The sequence below is a fragment of the Lagopus muta genome, chromosome 26 (genome assembly GCF_023343835.1).
Source record: "Lagopus muta isolate bLagMut1 chromosome 26, bLagMut1 primary, whole genome shotgun sequence".
Lineage (NCBI taxonomy): Eukaryota > Metazoa > Chordata > Aves > Galliformes > Phasianidae > Lagopus > Lagopus muta.
Window position 1 is genome coordinate 4,793,350 of NC_064458.1, and position 20,844 is coordinate 4,814,193.

Consider the following 20,844-nt stretch of genomic DNA (forward strand, 5'->3'; position numbering starts at 1 on the left):
CCATGCCACAGAAAACAGTTGCCGATACGAGGCTTGTACTGTCAGCTCACAGCCACCAACAATCCCTCCAACGCAGTATTTCTATTGCCAGACCTAAGTAATTTCTCAGTGCACTTAAAGAAGGTATTACTGGTCTCATTGCTGCTGAGAGTGGCAAATGAACCCAAGTCTGCCTGACAGCTCTGCATCGCTCACAGCAAAGCTGCACAAGCAAACAAAAAGCTCTCAGCTGCAGAAACTGAGAAACATACTTCACTCCTGACTTGCACAAGTAGGGGTAGAAGGACCTCCACACTGCTTGGCCTCGCCAAGGAGTTCACACAGCTCTAAGTACCACCATTCACACACACACTCAGATCACTCTACAACTAACAACTGCCACTGACTGATGCTCAAAGCCAGAGACCCTCAGGGGCCTCGTTAGACCCAGCCCACAAAGTCTAAAGCAGAACCCTTAACCCAAAATGGCAATAGGTTACAAAGGCAACAGCAGACACAGTTTCCAGTTACCCCCAAAAGGTAAAGAACTCAATCCCAAAAACAAAGACCAAACTGCTTAAGCCATTCTTGAAGATCAAGGCACACAGAACACAAAAAAAAAAACACACCTCCATGCAGAGAACCCTCAGAGGGGGCAGCCAGCCCTTAAATGAGGTCAGGGAGGGCTGGAACCAGGCTCCACTCCTTTGCCAGACAAGTGAATTGCTTCCACCTGTTCTCCACAGCAGAACAAGGTCTAATGGACATAAAAGACCAGTCGGTCTGGTTTAGCCCTGCCAGGCCTAAACAGGCTGGTTAGGGGAGAGGGGGGGAGATGGATGGATGGACAGACAGACGGACAGCCAGATGGACGGACAGACGGACTTGCCAGGCCTGATCTTCTTAGTCGTCTGCCTGAGAGGTTTAGTGATCCACAAGCCTGATGTGGCAGCCTAGACGGTCTGCCTTGGGACTGCATGGACCGGCTGCACTCAGCCTTTGAGGGAGATCTCAAATCTTTGGTCAAGCTGGCTGACTGGCTGGGGAACCCTTACAAGCCAATTGGGCCAGGCCAAAAGCTGGCTGGCCATTCAGGGGAGCACTGCCAGGTGAAAGGTGGCCGGCCAGCTGGCCCATGGAGCTCTGCGTTTCCAGACCCCTGCAAGCTAGCCAAAGGGGCTCTGGCCCTGGCAGGCTGGTCAAAAGGCACTGACAGGCTTCCCCTTCCCCTGGCTGTTTCTTGCCAGGATCTTCAAAAGGAAATGTTGGTATCAGGCATGCGGAGAGCTTTCTGACTGCAGCCATCAGGGACTCTGGCCTGCATGGACTCAAGTGCTTGAAAGGAGAAGAGACAAAGGAAAGAACTGCCCCAAAATGCATCTGGTCTCCAGGGATGGACCAGCTCCTCACCGAGAGGAAGGACTTTCCTGCTTAAGAAAAGTAATTAACAGCATTGACTGCTGGAAGCCATGCTGCATCCCTTTGGGGCAAATATCAGGGTGTCCTGGTTTTGCTGAGGATAGAGTTAATTTTCTTCCTATGAGCAGGCATGGTATTGTCCTTTGGATTCTGTATGAGAATGATGTCGATGCTTTGGCTGTTGCTGGGCAGTTCTTCCACTCAGCCAAGGAGTTTTCAGCTTTTCAGACTGCCTTGCCAGTGAGGAGCTGGGGAGGCACGAGGAGCTGGGAGGAGACAGAACCAGGACAGCCGACCCAGAGTGGCCAAAGCAATATTCCATAGCATCTGGCACCAGGCTGAGCAATAGAACGGGGCTCATGAACTGGCTGGGCATTCAGCAGATGTGAGCAATGGCATCTCTCGTTCCAGATATTATTCTTTCATCATTCTTATTCTTTTAGCATGATGATGATTACCGTGGTTGTTTTTCTTACTATTAATTATCTGTCTTTTCTCTCATATTGAACTCTATCTCAGCCCACTGGTTTTTACACCTTTAATTTGGACTCTGCTCCCCATCTCATGTGGAGAGTGACTGAATGGCTGCGTGGTGCTGAGCTGCCTGCTTCTCCCTAATAAACCAAATAAATGAGAGGGTGAGCGTCCAAAACCAAAGGCCTTATTCTAAAGCTGAAGGCAAGACAGCTGTTTAGCCGTGTCATAAAACCATGACACTTTAATGATTAACTTTCATGTTGTTATGCTAAAAGCATTCACTGAGATAACCTCCCAAACTCACTTATGAAGAGAGTAAATGTTTTCTGTGATCAGAAGAAATTCATTGGCCAGGAGAAAATAGTTCTAACTGTCAAATTTCAGTCCTTCAGTTATCTTCCCTTTCAAAGAGTTAATGCCCCTCCTGTTTGTAGGCTCTCTTTAGGTCTTGAAAGGCTGCAATCCTTGCTATTTGTTCTTTATTACAAGGTTGCAGCTCTTCACAGTATACTTCATGCTGCTACTATGTGATGCCAAAGCTGACACCTGCTGTTTTGTCTCCATAGACATCATGAAGGTCATGTGGGTGCCATTTTTTCTACATGAAGGAGCTCAGTTCCACACCTTTGCTCACACACTTTTGCACACACTTCCATGCCAGGTGCCAGTTTGTCAGATTGCCCCACTGCTGCCATGGAACGCAGCACTGGTGGGAAGGCTCAGGCTCCCTGACACACAGGCTCCATGTAGAATAACTGCAATTTAGCATTCAATAGAGGTGTTTGCATTTTTTTCTTCTAAACTGTATTGTGACTAAAAACTAGTCCCACATCCAAACTGGTTTTCAGGGTACCACATTTCCTTTGAAATGCTCTTTGAAATGAAATTTCCTTCCTCTTGCTCTTAGAGAAATTGAAGGAAATTTTAGAAGGAAACTTTAGAAGGAAAACAGAGAACAGAGGTCTGCTGCCAAGCTCCCTGGAAATGCTGGTTCTCTCTCCCACCCTCTTCAGGCATTAGGCTGGCCATCTCTAAGAGGGCACGGGTGTTCCAGGGCTGTCTTCTGCCTGAAAAGCATCCAGCCAAACTAACATGGAACCCAAGGCCAAGCACCAGACCTGGGCTGAGTAAGGGCAGCAAAACCCACCTGGTGGTCTTCATGGAGCTCAAAGGCCAGCCTGCCCTCAGTGCCCAAAGGGAGCAAACGAGCCTGCAGCCACCGAGCTCCAGATCAGCCAAATGCCTGCAGTTTAGGGCTAAGGAGTTCAGGCCAGCACAGGGGAATCAGCAGTCAGACTCAGCATCTGACAGTGGGGCCAGCCTGCCCGAGGGGCCGCCAGCACACGAGGGCTCCAGGTCTGGGGAGTGCCAGGCACCAAGGGGCAGAACTGGGCTGTCAGGGTGGGCAGCAGGCTGCTGTGCTGACGTCACAATGGGCAGCAGGCAGCACCGGCCAAGCTGTCACCGTGTCACCATGGTGACGTTTGTGACACGGGCACCCGGGAGGGGTGTGAAGGTGATGCGCGGTGGTGGGTCCCACATCCTGAAGGAGCATCTGGCAGAGAGCAGACGCACCTGAAGGATGAGCTTCGGCATGGCTGTTGCCAATGTGGAGCATCGTGCTTGTGCCAAGCAGACCAAGATAAAATTCTGGGAAGATGGCCCCGCCACACCGCGGGGCTACAGAATGCCAGAGGTCACCGCCAGAGGTACGTGGGTCCACAGCTGGCAGGGGAGCAGAGCTGCCAGCGAGTCCTGGCACTGAGCGGGCAAGAGCCAGCATGGGGACCACCTCAGGGCTGCCTCCGTGTGGGGCTGGGGACGGCAACGACATTTTCCATCTGCCACCTCCCTCCTGCCCTAAGCCAGTAGGAGAAGTGGCAGAAGCAGAGCGTGACCTGCTTTTCCTTTGCCTTGCAGAGCGAGTTGCTGTCTGGGATGCGGTGGCCGACTACGTCCAAGAGCAGCTCCTGCTGCGCAAGGTGGGTCAGCGCCTTCTTCCCATTTGTCTGCTTGGAGGGGTGGGAACCCCTCGCCTTGGGACACAGAACTCAATGACTCTCCCCCCCTGCAGAAAGCAGGATATTCACCCCCCCCAAAATGCCTGTCAGGTACCAGTGGGCCTCCCGCATGCATGGTATGACTACAGCATGTATGTTGGGGCTGATCACGAACTCTGGAAGCCTCTGGATTCCATGAGGCTGCTGCTGCCCTGACTGCTGGGTTGCGTTTTTGGAGCCTGCCCAAGGGGCTGCCAGCAACACTTCTGGCGCGGTGCCGCTGGCACACGAGGGCTCCAGGTCTGGGGAGTGCCAGGCACCAAGGGGCAGAGCTGGGCTCCTGCCATGTCAGGGCAGGCAGCAGGCTGCTGTGCTGGCGTCACGATGGGCAGCAGGCAGCACCGGCCATGCTGTCACCATGTCACCATGATGACATTTGTGACACGGGCACCCGGGGGGGGTATAAAGCCAGAACATGGCTGTGGGTCCCGCATCCTGAACAAGCATCTGGCAGAGAGCAGACTCATCTGAATATGACTACAGCATGTATATTGAGGCTGATCATGAACTCTGGAAGCCTCTGGATTCCATGAGGTTGCTGCTGCCCTGACTGCTGGGTTGTGTTTTTGGAGGGCAAAGGGAGGGAGAGGACCGGGCAGCTCCTTCCCAAAGCTCTCCCACAGCCCTGCCTGAGCTTCTGAACAGTGGGAGAGGGCACGGCAGGACCCAAAGCACCGTCTGTGCTTCAGCTCTTCCTCCAACCTTAACACTTTCCCTTCTCTTCTATGTGCAGGGAGTCCGAATTCCAACCTTTGGTTCCTTCAGCCTTGCCTCCGAGCGGATCGAAGCCAAGGATGGAACCATGGTTATCCAGTGGCCTGCATTTCACCTAGCCAGGAACCTTGCGGGCATCCGTAACTTCACGGATAACAAGGATTACCTGCCAGGTAGGAGGAGGCTTAAACCCTTTCTTGCTGTACAGATGGGACAAAGGGAGCCATCGCCTCCGTTCTCAAAAGCAAACCTCACCCTCCCTCCATGGAGCCCGTCCCAATACGAGGCTGTCCTGGGTGGTGACTGCAATAAGCAGCACTTGGGAAGCACCCACGGAACGGCTGCTGCATGACATCCTCTGCTGTGTGATTTTCCAGGCCACAAGGAGCTGGAGGCCCTCAGATTCTCTGAGATGGCCACAGCTGCATCTGTGAGCCGGCAGACTGGGAAGGCCTGCATATTTGGCACAACATCGCTCATCTCCCACTGCCTCAGGAAGGGGGAGAACGTCGCCTTTGTCCTGAAGGACATAGGAGTGCTCCTCATTGAGGGAACAGGAGTTCACATGAAGTTCTACTATGACTTCCTGGAGAGGATCAGTGGGAAGGAGAACCTAGAAAAAGTTGTTTTCAAGGTGAGCTTTGGTTTCTCTGTGTCCTGGTGTCTCACTCCAATTTATAGGAGGGAGAGGAGGTTCTTTTATTATCTATATACCCAGAGTGAGATTATGAAGTTTTTACCAATTCTTGTGTAACTCTAACCGATTCCTGTAGTGCTTCTATGGTTTGGAGTTCTGCCGAATGCTTTTCATTTCAGAACTCCACAGCAGCTTTTAAAGCAGCCCCGAGTACGGCACAAATAAACGACTTTCCTTTTCCAGCTCGTGTATGAGCCTCATTCTGTAAGACACTAATGCGGTCCGAAACACTCTGCAAATTATGCCAATTTTGGCGTGCCCAGTCCACCCCTGATAAAGAGGGACGAGCACCATGCTTTTCTAAAAGGTCAAATAACACATCTTCACTTTTCATACTGGCAATACTGTTACTCATTTCTTAATACAATGAAAGACCTATACTAAGGGAGGAGGAGGTACACGTATTCAAAAGCTCAGTTACTCCTTACCGCTCCTCCCAGGGAGATACACCACACCTGAACAAATGCAAATGCTCCAATCACTCCTCCCTTTCTTTGGGGGAGCACAAAAAATGTGACGCTAAAGCAACACTTTCTAGGTTTCAATAGAGTAAATAAAATTTCTTGGAGAGGCACACACGTTTAAGTAACAAAATATCACTTCCTCACTTCCCCAAGAGGCGCGTGCATGCAGACGCACACACACACAACAACAACAACAAAAAAAGGTTCAAGTTTCACACTTCACAGAATCACAGAATCACAGAATCACCCAGGTTGGAAGGGACCTCAAGGATCATGTAGTTCCAACCCCCCTGCCTAGCAGGGCCCCCAAACATACACATTTAGATCAGGTTGCCCAGGACCGCGTCCAACCTGGCCTTGAACACGTCCAAGGACGGGGCATCCACAACCTCCCTGGGCAGCCCATTCCAGGGCCTAACCACTCTCCTTGTAGAGAACTTCCCCCTAACATCCAATCTAAATCTTCCCTCCCTCCACTTGGATCCATTTCCTCTAGTCCTGCTATTGTCAGCCCTTTTGAAGAGTTTACTCCCCTCCTGGGTGTAGGTTCCCTTCAGGTATTGATAGGCTGCAATGAGGTCACCCCGCAGCCTTCTCTTCTCCAGGCTGAACAAGCCCAACTCCCTCAGCCTGTCCTCATAGGGGAGGTGCTCCAGCCCCCTGATCATCTTAGTAGCCCTCCTCTGGACCCTTTCCAAAATCTCTATGTCTTTCTTGTACTGAGGGCTCCACACCTGGACACAGTACTCCAGATGGGGCCTCACAAGAGCCAAGTAGAGAGGGACAATCACCTCCCTGTCCCTGCTGACCACCCCTCTCCTGATGGAGCCCAGGATCCCATTTGCCTTTCGAGCTGCCAGAGCACACTGCTGGCTCATGTTCAGTCTCTCATCCATCAGGACCCCCAGGTCCTTCTCTGCCGAGCTGCTCTCGAGGACCGCTCCTCCCAGCCTGTACAGGTGCCTGGGGTTCCTCTGGCCCAAATGCAAAACCTTGCACTTTGCCATGTTGAACCTCATTAGGTTCACCTGAGCCCAGCTTTCCAGCATGTCGAGGTCCCTCTGAATGGCATCCCTTCCTTCCACTGTATCAACCGCACCACTCATCTTGGTTACCAAATAACCAGAGAAGTCTTCCCGAGGAGGCACACACGTATTAATCAAAATGCAAATAGTCAAAATACGTCCCCGAGAGGTACACACATAAAAGGTAAAGTTTCAGAATATGGAGCGGTCTTCCTGGAGAAGGACTCACGTCTAAATTTTCAAAACTATCGCTCCTTGCAACTCCAGGAAAAAAAAGTTTCAAACTAGATCTGGAAGGACAACACTCCCACTGCGGGTATCCTGCAACGACTACACCATTAAATAAATGTCTCGCTCCAATTTATAGGAGGGAGAGGAGGTTCTTTTATTATCTCTATACCCGGCGTGAGATTAAGAAGCAACGGTTCAAATGTTGGTCCGACCAGTTTATTACAAATCTTAATTAGGGAAATGGGGAAGGGGAGGACGGACACTATTATGAATTAGAGTAATGGGGAAGGGAAGGAAGGTGATAGAAAAGATAGAAAAGAAGAAGCAAGGGGTCATTATAGGCAGCAAGAGGGAGATAATCACCACCATGGATCCAGCGTGGTTCATAGTTCAGTCTTTGATCTTCAGTAGCAGTGGGTCGTCAGGCAGAGTTGTTCTGTTGACGACGATGACCACGACCATGGTGATGATGGCCCTTTTTCAATGCTTCAAAGGGGCTGAGTCAGCTCTCCTTGGAGTGACAGCTCAAACCCAAAGTGGTTGAGTCAGCTCTCCTTGGAGTGACAGCTCAAATCCAAGGTGGTTGAGTTAGTTCTCCCTGTGGTGGCAGCTTCTGGCTCTGGGATCTCAGCAGGAAGCTCCTTTGTTCTTATCTTTCTGGCCTTGCCAGCAGATAAGAGGAAGCAGGGAGGCACCAACTTGCATCTTGCCTTCGCAGGATACAATGATATCATCCCCCAGCCTCCCATAGCAAGCTGGAGTGGTTTGGCCACAGGCCAGATCTTCCGCCAGTGAACACTGCTGAGCGCTCTCTTCCGCTCTTCTACAGAGCAAGCAGCTCTGGGGGAAGGGGCTTGCAAATGTTCCCAAAGCGATATCCATTGTCACACAGTTAGCACCCATCACTTGCCTCCTTGACAAGTCACTCAGAGTCTTATCACAAGAAAAACCTCAGGAAGCAAGCTTTGAGCCAAAAGAAGAAACAAAGAAGGATTCTCACACCTGGGCAGCCCCACGAGCCCAGAGCTGCCTGCACATGGCCCACCAGGACCTGGCCACCTGCTCGGGCTGTGCAAGTGCAACTTTTCAAGCTACGCCAGGGGAAATTCAGGCTGGACATGAGGAAGTATTACTTTTCAGAAAGGGTGGTCAGGCACTGGAATGGACTGCCCAGGGAGGTGGTGGAGTCACCGACCCTGGGGGTGTTCAAGGAAAGACTGGATGTTGCGTTGAGGGACATGGTTTAGTAGGAGCTATTGGGAATAGGTGAACGGTTGGACTGGGTGATCTTTTAGGTCTTTTCCAACCTTAGTGATTCTATGATTCTATGATTCTATGATTCTAAGTGCTGTGCTGCTGCCAGCACTCCCTGCCTTGGGCTCCTCGTGTCCCCAGTGCCTCAGCCATGACAAGGTCATCCCACATTCTCCCCGTTCCTCCCCTGCAGGTCCCCTGGCTGCTGGACATGCTGGTGCCCCGGGTGGCAGCTGTTGCCTCCCTGACCTCCTCAGGCCAAGTCATCGTCTTTCCCAGGTGAGTATGTTTGTGGCTGCGGCCCCTGCTTCCCCACATGTGTATGGCATCCTTCCACCCCCCCATATTCCTCCTCTCTCATGCCATTTTATGCAATTTCTTACTATCAGGTGGAGCTTGAGCCTCTCAAGTCAAATATACCTTTGTCCTGCAAAGTTTATTTGAAAACATGTAAGGTGGAAAGCCTTGGCTCGGGGTGGGCCAAGAAAGCAGGATAGTTTATCTGTTCCAATAGTATCATCAAGGCCCCATCCTTGCAGGGCGGTCATGGAATTTGGCCACAGGACTCCACCCTGCTCCACACTCCATGCTTTCTTAGAGTCAGCGTGCCGGGCTCGCCCTGGTGCTTAGGTCGCAGATCAATTGCTTAGGGAACTGAGGGAAGGCTTGGCCTTCTCTCCGGAGGCAGACATTTCAGCAAGTCACCTCCAGGAAATGCTTCCTGGATTGCAGACATTTCTGTGAGGCAGATCTGATGGGAGAGATGAAGGAATTTAGGTGACATTTTCATCCCTCCGTGGCCTGGGTGACCCCGTTTCCCAAGACAGTCCTTGGTATCGGGGCGCAGTCGATACTGGGGAATTATGGCCTCTAGGTGATGGGAGAATCTGCCTGTGAGCAGGTGATCCCAGCCAGCAGAAAGGGCAGCTGGAGCCCTGGGTCACACCATGTCTTCTCCTTTTGTACAGGTTTAAACGGGAGTTTGCACCCAAACCACCGCCAGGGAAACCCTGCAGGGCCTCAAAAAGGCTTTTGCTACGTCTTGGCCGGGGCAAGAAAGGTAAAGCAGCTGCCAGTCCCTCTCCATGCCACACACAACCAACACGTGATGGGAAAATCCCCAGCCCACCATCACCCAAAGGTCCTGACTTGTGAAACCATTTGCACCAGCTCAGCTCTGCCTCTCCTCCTGACCGCACATCGTCCTCATCAAATCTAAGATGCTGGGTGAAATTCCCACAAGTGCTCCCATCCCGGCAAGAGCACTGGGGGGTCCTCAGCCCTGTCCTTTCCCCAGGAAATGAGCCCCCAAAAGAGACTGTCACCTCCCAGGCACCACCTAGCTCCTCTTTCCCATTAATGCAGTCCCAAAACACAGCTGCACCACAGAGAGAAGGAGCTGGGCATGAGGCACAGACGGCCCACGGTCTCTGCATCTGTGAGGGGAGCAGAGCAGCCCTCTCGGGTGCTTTGGGACAGGCCTGAGCACCCTACTTGTCACCGGGCCGGTAGATCCATGGTCAGTCTCCTCTGACGAGATCTCTCCTTCTCAATTCCAGAGGAATTTCCTGCACTGCCACCCCTCACCAGCTGGATCCACCTCACCATTCCAGTGGATACAACACAGTCTGAGGGGGGAACAAGTGAGGACAAGAGGAAGGCAAGGTGAGACTGCAGGCTCAGGGTTGGGATCTGCACAGGGTGTTTTCCCAACCTGACAAGAGCCCATTGCACGTGAACACAGCACATGAGGGGTGGGATGGTGCTCCTGGGAGCCCCCAATTCACAGGGCTGGCCCCTGTCCAGCCCTCAGGAAAGCAACCGCACAACCTGAGAGCTATGTGTGGAGAAAGCTGCGTTGCAACCAAGGGTCCTGGTCCGGGGTTGCAGGATACGGCCCCAAAGCCATCACCCACTCAGGCAGACCTCTCCCACTCTGTCCTTTCAGTCAGCTGCCAGCGATCCCAGGGGCATTTTCTGCCAAAAAAGAGCCTCAAGAAGAGAAGAGAAAATGCTCGATCAAAAGCAAAGCATCAGAGGTGGATCCAGCAGAGAGAGCGTGACCTCCAAGTGACAACGAAGAACAACACGGCAGAGTCGGCAGAGAAGATCTACATCTATCTGAAGAGAAGAGCTGAATCTATCTGAAGACAAGAGCTGAATCTATCTCAAGAGAAGAGCTACATCAATTTGAAGAGAAGATCAGCAACAATCTAAAGAGCTACATGTATCAGAAGAGCTACATCTGTCTGAAAAGAAGCGCTGCAACAACATGAATAGAAGAGCTGCATGCATGTGAAGAGCTACATCTGTCAGAAGGGAAGAGCAACATCTATCTGAAGAGAAGAGCTGGATCTATCTCAAGAGAAGAGCTACATCTATCTGAAGAGCTACATCTGTCTGAAGAGAAGAGCTGAATCTATCTGAAGACAAGAGCTAAATCTATCTCAAGAGAAGAGCTACATCTATCTGAAGAGAAGAGCTACATCAGTCTGAAGAGCTACATCTGTCTGAAGAGAAGAGATGAATCTATCTGAAGAGAAGAGCTAAATCTATCTCAAGAGAAGAGCTACATCTATCTGAAGAGAAGAGCTAAACCCATCTAAAGAGCTACATCTGTCTGAAGAGAGGAGCTGAATCTATCTGAAGACAAGAGCTAAATCTATCTCAAGAGAAGAGCTATATCTATCTGAAGAGAAGAGCTACATCCATCTGAAGAGCTACATCTATCTGAAGAGAAGAGCTACATCTGTCTGAAGAGAAGAGCTACGTTTGTCTGAAGAGAAGATCTACATCTATCGGAACAGAACAGCCATATCTATCTGAGAAGAGCTACATGTATCTCAAGAGAAGAGCTACATTTACGTGAAGGGAATACCTACATCTACCTGAAGAGAAGAGCTACATCAATCTGAAGAGCTACATCTGTCTGAAGAGAAGAGCTACTTCTATCTGACAAGAAGAGCTGAATCTATCTGAAGACAAGAGCTGAATCTCAAGAGAAGAGCTACGTCTATCTGAAGAGCTACATCTGTCTGAAGACAAGAGCTACATTTATCTGAAGAGAATACCTACATCTACTTGAAGTGAATAGCTACATCTAACTCAGGAGTTACATGGGTCAGAAGAGCTGCATATCTCTGAAGAGCTCCATCTACGTTTGCCAGAAGAAAAGATCTATATCTATCTGACAAGAAGAGCTACATCTATCTGAAGAGAAGAGCTACATCTATCTGACGAGAAGAGCTGAATTTATCTGATGACAAGAGCAGAATCTATCTCAAGAGAAGAGCTACATCTGTCTGAAGAGAAGAGCTACGTTTGTCTGAAGCGAAGATCTACAACTATCTGAACAGAACAGCCATATCTATCTGAGAAGAGCTACATGTGTCTCAAGAGAAGAGCTACATTTACCTGAAGGGAAAACCTACATCTACCTGAAGAGAAGAGCTACATCAATCTGAACAGCTACATCTGTCTGAAGAGAAGAGCTACTTCTATCTGACAATAAGAGCTGAATCTATCTGAAGACAAGAGCTGAATCTCAAGAAAAGAGCTACATCCATCTGAAGAGCTACATCTGTCTGAAGAGAAGAGCTGAATCAATCTGAAGACAAGAGCTAAATCTATCTCAAGAGAAGAGCTACGTTTGTCTGAAGAGAAGAGCTACGTTTGTCTGAAGAGAAGATCTACATCTATCGGAACAGAACAGCCATATCTATCTGAGGAGAAGAGCTACATGTATCTCAAGAGAAGAGCTACATTTACGTGAAGGGAATACCTACATCTACCTGAAGAGAAGAGCTACATCAATCTGAAGAGCTACATCTGTCTGAAGAGAAGAGCTACTTCTATCTGACAAGAAGAGCTGAATCTATCTGAAGACAAGAGCTGAATCTCAAGAAAAGAGCTACATCCATCTGAAGAGCTACATCTGTCTGAAGAGAAGAGCTACTTCTATGTGACAAGAAGAGCTGAATCTATCTGAAGACAAGAGCTGAATCTCAAGAGAAGAGCTACATCTATCAGATGAGATGAGTGAGATGAGCTATATCCATCTGAAGAGCTACATCTATCTGAAGAGAAGAGCTACATCTGTCTGAAAAGAAGAGCTACATCAATCTGAAGACAAGAGCTGAATCTATCTCAAGGGAATAGCTACATCTATCTGAAGAGAAGAGCTACACCCATCTCAAGAGCTACATCTGTCTGAAGAGAAGACCTACATCTATCTGAAGAGAAGAGCAAAATCTATCTCAAGAGAAGAGCTACATCTATCTGAAGAGAAGAGCTACACCCATCTAAAGAGCTACATCTGTCTGAAGAGAAGACCTACATCTGTCTGAAGACAAGAGCTAAATCTATCTCAAGAGAAGAGCTACATCTATCTGAAGAGAAGAGCTACATCAGTCTGAAGAGCTACATCAGTCTGAAGAGAAGAGATGAATCTATCTGAAGAGAAGAGCTAAATATATCTCAAGAGAAGAGCTACATTTTCCTGAAGGGAATACCTACATCTACCTGAAGAGAAGAGCTACATCAATTTGAAGAGAAGATCAGCAACAATCTAAAGAGCTACATGTATCAGAAGAGCTACATCTGTCTGAAAAGAAGCGCTGCAACAACATGAATAGAAGAGCTGCATGCATGTGAAGAGCTACATCTGTCAGAAGGGAAGAGCAACATCTATCTGAAGAGAAGAGCTGAATCTATCTGAAGACAAGAGCTGGATCTATCTCAAGAGAAGAGCTACATCTATCTGAAGAGAAGAGCTACATCCATCTGAAGAGCTACATCTGTCTGAAGAGAAGAGCTGAATCTATCTGAAGACAAGAGCTAAATCTATCTCAAGAGAAGAGCTACATCTGTCTGAAGAGAAGAGCTACATCAGTCTGAAGAGCTACATCTGTCTGAAGAGAAGAGATGAATCTATCTGAAGAGAAGAGCTAAATCTATCTCAAGAGAAGAGCTACATCTATCTGAAGAGAAGAGCTAAACCCATCTAAAGAGCTACATCTGTCTGAAGAGAGGAGCTGAATCTATCTGAAGACAAGAGCTAAATCTATCTCAAGAGAAGAGCTATATCTATCTGACGAGAAGAGCTACGTTTGTCTGAAGAGAAGATCTACATCTATCGGAACAGAACAGCCATATCTATCTGAGAAGAGCTACATGTATCTCAAGAGAAGAGCTACATTTACCTGAAGGGAATACCTACATCTACCTGAAGAGAAGAGCTACATCAATCTGAAGAGCTACATCTGTCTGAAGAGAAGAGCTACTTCTATCTGACAAGAAGAGCTGAATCTATCTGAAGACAAGAGCTGAATCTCAAGAGAAGAGCTACGTCTATCTGAAGAGCTACATCTGTCTGAAGACAAGAGCTACATTTATCTGAAGAGAATACCTACATCTACTTGAAGTGAATAGCTACATCTATCTCAAGAGTTACATGGGTCAGAAGAGCTGCATATCTCTGAAGAGCTCCATCTACATTTGCCAGAAGAAAAGATCTATATCTATCTGACAAGAAGAGCTACATCTATCTGACGAGAAGAGCTACATCTATCTGACGAGAAGAGCTGAATTTATCTGATGACATGAGCTACATCTATCTGAAGAGAAGAGCTACATCTATCTGAAGAGAAGAGCTACATCTGTCTGAAGAGAAGAGCTACGTTTGTCTGAAGCGAAGATCTATAACTATCTGAACAGAACAGCAGTATCTATCTGAGGAGAGCTACATGTGTCTGAAGAGAAGAGCTACATTTACCTGAAGGGAATACCTACATCTACCTGAAGAGAAGAGCTACATCAATCTTAAGAGCTACATCTGTCTGAAGAGAAGAGCTACTTCTATCTGACAAGAAGAGCTGAATCTATCTGAAGACAAGAGCTGAATCTCAAGAGAAGATCTACGTCCATCTGAAGAGCTACATCTGTCTGAAGAGAACAGCTGAATCAATCTGAAGACAAGAGCTAAATCTATCACAAGAGAAGAGCTACATCGTTCTGAAGAGAAGAGCTACACCCATCTAAAGAGCTACATCTGTCTGAAGAGAAGAGCTGAATCTATCTGAAGACAAGAGCTAAATCTATCTCAAGAGAAGAGCTATATCTATCTGAAGAGAAGAGCTACGTTTGTCTGAAGAGAAGATCTACATCTATCGGAACAGAACAGCCATATCTATCTGAGAAGAGCTACATGTATCTCAAGAGAAGAGCTACATTTTCCTGAAGGGCATACCTACATCTACCTGAAGTGAAGAGCTACATCAATTTGAAGAGAAGATCAGCAACAATCTAAAGAGCTACATGTATCAGAAGAGCTACATCTGTCTGAAAAGAAGCGCTGCAACAACATGAATAGAAGAGCTGCATGCATGTGAAGAGCTACATCTGTCAGAAGGGAAGAGCAACATCTATCTGAAGAGAAGAGCTGAATCTATCTGAAGACAAGAGCTGGATCTATCTCAAGAGAAGAGCTACACCTATCTGAAGAGCTACATCTGTCTGAAGAGAAGAGCTACTTCTGTCTGACAAGAAGAGTTGAATCTATCTGAAGACAAGAGCTGAATCTCAAGAGAAGAGCTACATCTATCAGATGAGATGAGTGAGATGAGCTATATCCATCTGAAGAGCTACATCTATCTGAAGAGAAGAGCTACATCTGTCGGAAGAGAAGAGCTACAAATATCTAAAGAGAAGAGCTACATCTGTCTGAAAAGAAGAGCTACATCAATCTGAAGACAAGAGCTGAATCTATCTCAAGGGAATAGCTACATCTATCTGAAGAGAAGAGCTACACCCATCTCAAGAGCTACATCTGTCTGAAGAGAAGACCTACATCTATCTGAAGAGAAGAGCAAAATCTATCTCAAGAGAAGAGCTACATCTATCTGAAGAGAAGAGCTACACCCATCTCAAGAGCTACATCTGTCTGAAGAGAAGACCTACATCTGTCTGAAGAGAAGACCTACATCTGTCTGAAGAGAAGACCTACCTAAACTTGAAGAGAATAGCTACATCTATCTCAAGAGATAAATCTATCAGAAGAGAAGAGCTGCATCTACATTTGCCTGAAGAGAAGAGCTACATCTATCTGACGACAAGAGTTGAATCTATCTGAAGAAAAGGGATGACTCCATCTCAAGAGAAGAGCTACATCTATCGGAAGGGAAGGGCTACATCCAACTGAAGAGCTACATCTATCTGAAGAGAAGTGCTACATCTATCTACAGAGAAGAGCTACATCACTCTGAAGAGAAGAGTTGCATCTCTCTGAAGACAAAAGCCATATCTATCTGAGGAGAAGAGCTAAATATATCTCAAGAGAAGAGCTACATCTGTCATAAGGGAAGAGCTGCTTCTATTTGAAGAGCTGCATCTACATTTGCCTGAAGAGAAGAGGTACATCTCTCTGACGAGAAGATCTGAATCTATCTCAAGAGAAGAGCTACATCGATCTGAAGAGAAGAGCTACATCCATCTGAAGAGCTACATCTATCTGAAGAGAAGAGCTACGTTTGTCTGAAGAGAAGATCTACATCTATCTGAACAGATCAGCCATATCTATCTGAGAAGAGCTACATGTGTCTCAAGAGAAGAGCTACATTTACCTGAAGGGAATATCTACATCTACCTGAAGAGAAGAGCTACATCAATCTGAAGAGCTACATCTGTCTGAAGAGAAGAGATGAATCTATCTGAAGAGAAGAGCTAAATATATCTCAAGAGAAGAGCTACATTTTCCTGAAAGGAATACCTACATCTACCTGAAGAGAAGAGCTACATCAATTTGAAGAGAAGATCAGCAACAATCTAAAGAGCTAAATGTATCAGAAGAGCTACATCTGTCTGAAAAGAAGCGCTGCAACAACATGAATAGAAGAGCTGCATGCATGTGAAGAGCTACATCTGTCAGAAGGGAAGAGCAACATCTATCTGAAGACAAGAGCTAAATCTATCTCAAGAGAAGAGCTACATCTATCTGAAGAGAAGAGCTAAACCCATCTAAAGAGCTACATCTGTCTGAAGAGAGGAGCTGAATCTATCTGAAGACAAGAGCTAAATCTATCTCATGAGAAGAGCTATATCTATCTGAAGAGAAGAGCTACATCCATCTGAAGAGCTACATCTATCTGAAGAGAAGAGCTACATCTGTCTGAAGAGAAGAGCTACGTTTGTCTGAAGAGAAGATCTACATCTATCGGAACAGAACAGCCATATCTATCTGAGAAGAGCTACATGTATCTCAAGAGAAGAGCTACATTTACGTGAAGGGAATACCTACATCTACCTGAAGAGAAGAGCTACATCAATCTGAAGAGCTACATCTGTCTGAAGAGAAGAGCTACTTCTATCTGACAAGAAGAGCTGAATCTATCTGAAGACAAGAGCTGAATCTCAAGAGAAGAGCTACGTCTATCTGAAGAGCTACATCTGTCTGAAGACAAGAGCTACATTTATCTGAAGAGAATACCTACATCTACGTGAAGTGAATAGCTACATCTATCTCAAGAGTTACATGGGTCAGAAGAGCTGCATATCTCCGAAGAGCTCCATCTACATTTGCCAGAAGAAAAGATCTATATCTATCTGACAAGAAGAGCTACATCTATCTGAAGAGAAGAGCTACATCTATCTGACGAGAAGAGCTGAATTTATCTGATGACAAGAGCTGAAGCTATCTCAAGAGAAGAGCTACATCTATCTGAAGAGAAGAGCTACATCTGTCTGAAGAGAAGTGCTACGTTTGTCTGAAGCGAAGATCTACAACTATCTGAACAGAACAGCAATATCTATCTGAGGAGAGCTACATGTGTCTCAAGAGAAGAGCTACATTTACCTGAAGGGAATACCTACATCTACCTGAAGAGAAGAGCTACATCAATCTGAAGAGCTATATCTGTCTGAAGAGAAGAGCTACTTCTATCTGACAAGAAGAGCTGAATCTATCTGAAGACAAGAGCTGAATCTCAAGAAAAGAGCTACATCCATCTGAAGAGCTGCATCTGTCTGAAGAGAACAGCTGAATCAATCTGAAGAGAAGAGCTAAATCTATCTCAAGAGAAGAGCTATATCTATCTGACGAGAAGAGCTACGTTTGTCTGAAGAGAAGATCTACATCTATCGGAACAGAACAGCCATATCTATCTGAGAAGAGCTACATGTATCTCAAGAGAAGAGCTACATTTTCCTGAAGGGCATACCTACATCTACCTGAAGTGAAGAGCTACATCAATTTGAAGAGAAGATCAGCAACAATCTAAAGAGCTACATGTATCAGAAGAGCTACATCTGTCTGAAAAGAAGCGCTGCAACAACATGAATAGAAGAGCTGCATGCATGTGAAGAGCTACATCTGTCAGAAGGGAAGAGCAGCATCTATCTGAAGAGAAGAGCTGAATCTATCTGAAGACAAGAGCTGGATCTATCTCAAGAGAAGAGCTACACCTATCTGAAGAGCTACATCTGTCTGAAGAGAAGAGCTACTTCTGTCTGACAAGAAGAGTTGAATCTATCTGAAGACAAGAGCTGAATCTCAAGAGAAGAGCTACATCTATCAGATGAGATGAGTGAGATGAGCTATATCCATCTGAAGAGCTACATCTATCTGAAGAGAAGACCTACATCTGTCTGAAGAGAAGAGCTACAAATATCTAAAGAGAAGAGCTACATCTGTCTGAAAAGAAGAGCTACATCAATCTGAAGACAAGAGCTGAATCTATGTCAAGGGAATAGCTACATCTATCTGAAGAGAAGAGCTACACCCATCTCAAGAGCTACATCTGTCTGAAGAGAAGACCTACATCTATCTGAAGAGAAGAGCAAAATCTATCTCAAGAGAAGAGCTACATCTATCTGAAGAGAAGAGCTACACCCATCTAAAGAGCTACATCTGTCTGAAGAGAAGACCTACATCTGCCTGAAGACAAGAGCTAAATCTATCTCAAGAGAAGAGCTACATCTATCTGAAGAGAAGAGCTACGCCCATCTCAAGAGCTACATCTGTCTGAAGAGAAGACCTACATCTGTCTGAAGAGAATACCTACTTATACTTGAAGAGAATAGCTACATCTATCTCAAGAGATAAATCTATCAGAAGAGAAGAGCTGCATCTACATTTGCCTGAAGAGAAGAGCTACATCTATCTGACGACAAGAGTTGAATCTATCTGAAGAAAAGGGATGACTCCATCTCAAGAGAAGAGCTACATCTATCGGAAGGGAAGGGCTACATCCAACTGAAGAGCTACATCTATCTGAAGAGAAGGGCTACATCTATCTACAGAGAAGAGCTACATCACTCTGAAGAGAAGAGTTGCATCTCTCTGAAGACAAAAGCCATATCTATCTGAGGAGAAGAGCTAAATATATCTCAAGAGAAGAGCTACATCTGTCATAAGGGAAGAGCTGCTTCTATTTGAAGAGCTGCATCTACATTTGCCTGAAGAGAAGAGCTACATCTCTCTGACGAGAAGAGCTACATCCATCTGAAGAGCTACATCTATCTGAAGAGAAGAGCTACGTTTGTCTGAAGAGAAGATCTACATCTATCTGAACAGATCAGCCATATCTATCTGAGAAGAGCTACATGTGTCTCAAGAGAAGAGCTACATTTACCTGAAGGGAATATCTACATCTACCTGAAGAGAAGAGCTACATCAATCTGAAGAGCTACATCTGTCTGAAGAGAAGATCTACTTCTGTCTGACAAGAAGAGCTGAATCTATCTGAAGACAAGAGCTGAATCTCAAGAGAAGAGATACATCTATCTGATGAGATGAGTGAGACGAGCTATATCCATCTGAAGAGATACATCTATCTGAAGAGAAGAGCTACATCTGTCTGAAGAGAAGAGCTACAAATATCTAAAGAGAAGAGCTAAATCTGTCTGAAAAGAAGAGCTACATCAGTCTGAAGACAAGAGCTGAATCTATCTCAAGGGAATAGCTACATCTATCTGAAGAGAAGAGCTACACCCATCTCAAGAGCTACATCTGTCTGAAGAGAACACCTACATCTATCTGAAGAGAATACCTACCTATACTTGAAGAGAATCGCTACATCTATCTCAAGAGATAAATCTATCAGAAGAGAAGAGCTGCATCTACATTTGCCTGAAGAGAAGAGCTACATCTATCTGACGAGAAGAGCTGAATCTATCTGAAGACAAAAGCTGAATCTATCTCAGGAGAAGAGCTACATCGATCTGAAGAGGTATATCCATCTGAAGAGCTACATCTATCTGAAGAGAAGAGCTTCGTTTGTCTGAAGAGAAGATCTACATCTATCTGAACAGATCAGCCATATCTATCTGAGAAGAGCTACATGTGTCTCAAGAGAAGAGCTACATCAGTCTGATCAGCTACATCTGTCTGAAGAGAAGAGCTACTTCTATCTGACAAGAAGAGCTGAATCTATCTGAAGACAAGAGCTGAATCTATCACAAGAGAAGAGCTACGTCTATCTGATGAGATGAGTGAGATGAGCTATATCCATCGGAAGAGCTACATTTATCTGAAGAGAAGAGCTACATCTGTCTGAAGAGAAGAGCTACAAATATCTAAAGAGAAGAGCTACATCTGTCTGAAAAGAAGAGCTACATCAATCTGAAGACAAGAGCTAAATCTATCTCAAGGGAATAGCTACATCTATCTGAAGAGAAGAGCTACGCCCATCTCAAGAGCTACATCTGTCTGAAGAGAAGACCTACATCTGTCTGAAGAGAAGACCTACCTAAACTTGAAGAGAATAGCTACATCTATCTCAAGAGATAAATCTATCAGAAGAGAAGAGCTGCATCTACATTTGCCTGAAGAGAAGAGCTACATCTATCTGACGACAAGAGTTGAATCTATCTGAAGTAAAGGGATGACTCTATCTCAAGAGAGGAGCTCCATCTATCTGAAGGGAAGAGCTACATCCAACTGAAGAGCTACATCTATCTGAAGAGAAGTGCTACATCTATCTACAGAGAAGAGCTACATCAGTCTGAAGAGAAGAGTTGCATCTCTCTGAAGAGAAAAGCCATATCTATCTGAGGAGAAGAGCTAAATATATCTCAAGAGAAGAGCTACATCTGTCATAAGGGAATAGCTGCTTCTATTTGAAGAGCTGCATCTACATTTGCCTGAAGAGAAGAGCTACATCTATCTGACGAGAAGAGCTGAATCTATCTGAAGACAACAGCAGTATCTATCTCAAGAGAAGAGCTACATCCATCTGAAGAGCTACATCCATATGAAGAGAAGAGCTACATCTGTCTAAAGAGAAGAGCGATATCAATATACAGTGAAGAGCTACATCTATCTGATGGGAAGAGCTACATCTGTCTGAAGAGAAGAGGTACGTTTGTTTGAAGAGAATATCTACATCTGTCTGAACAGAACAGCCATATCTATCTGAGGAGAGCTACATGTATCTCAAGAGAAGAGCTACATTTACCTGAAGGGAATACCTACATCTACCTGAAGAGAAGAGCTACATCAATCTGAAGAGCAACATCTGTCTGAAGAGAAG

General features: G+C 46.2%; 1 protein-coding gene across 1 annotated transcript; it reads left to right on the plus strand.

The window, feature by feature from the left end:
• Window positions 1–3,469: 3,469 nt before the first annotated feature.
• LOC125684801 (coiled-coil domain-containing protein 81-like) lies at window positions 3,470–10,383 on the plus strand. The gene is made up of 8 exons (XM_048927241.1): window positions 3,470–3,584; window positions 3,673–3,857; window positions 4,669–4,822; window positions 5,027–5,283; window positions 8,514–8,599; window positions 9,289–9,380; window positions 9,880–9,985; window positions 10,269–10,383. The coding sequence occupies exons 1-8, from the start codon at window positions 3,470–3,472 to the stop codon at window positions 10,381–10,383; spliced, it is 1,110 nt and encodes a 369-aa protein (XP_048783198.1).
• Window positions 10,384–20,844: the final 10,461 nt, after the last annotated feature.

Bases quoted from the DNA above. Each gene is read 5' to 3' on its own strand.
- LOC125684801 (XM_048927241.1), top strand. From the start codon at position 3,470: ATGGCTGTTGCCAATGTGGAGCATCGTGCTTGTGCCAAGCAGACCAAG. The intron at 5,284-8,513 runs GTGAGCTTTGGT...CCTCCCCTGCAG, and splicing joins TAGAAAAAGTTGTTTTCAAG to GTCCCCTGGCTGCTGGACAT. The intron at 9,986-10,268 runs GTGAGACTGCAG...CTGTCCTTTCAG, and splicing joins GAGGACAAGAGGAAGGCAAG to TCAGCTGCCAGCGATCCCAG.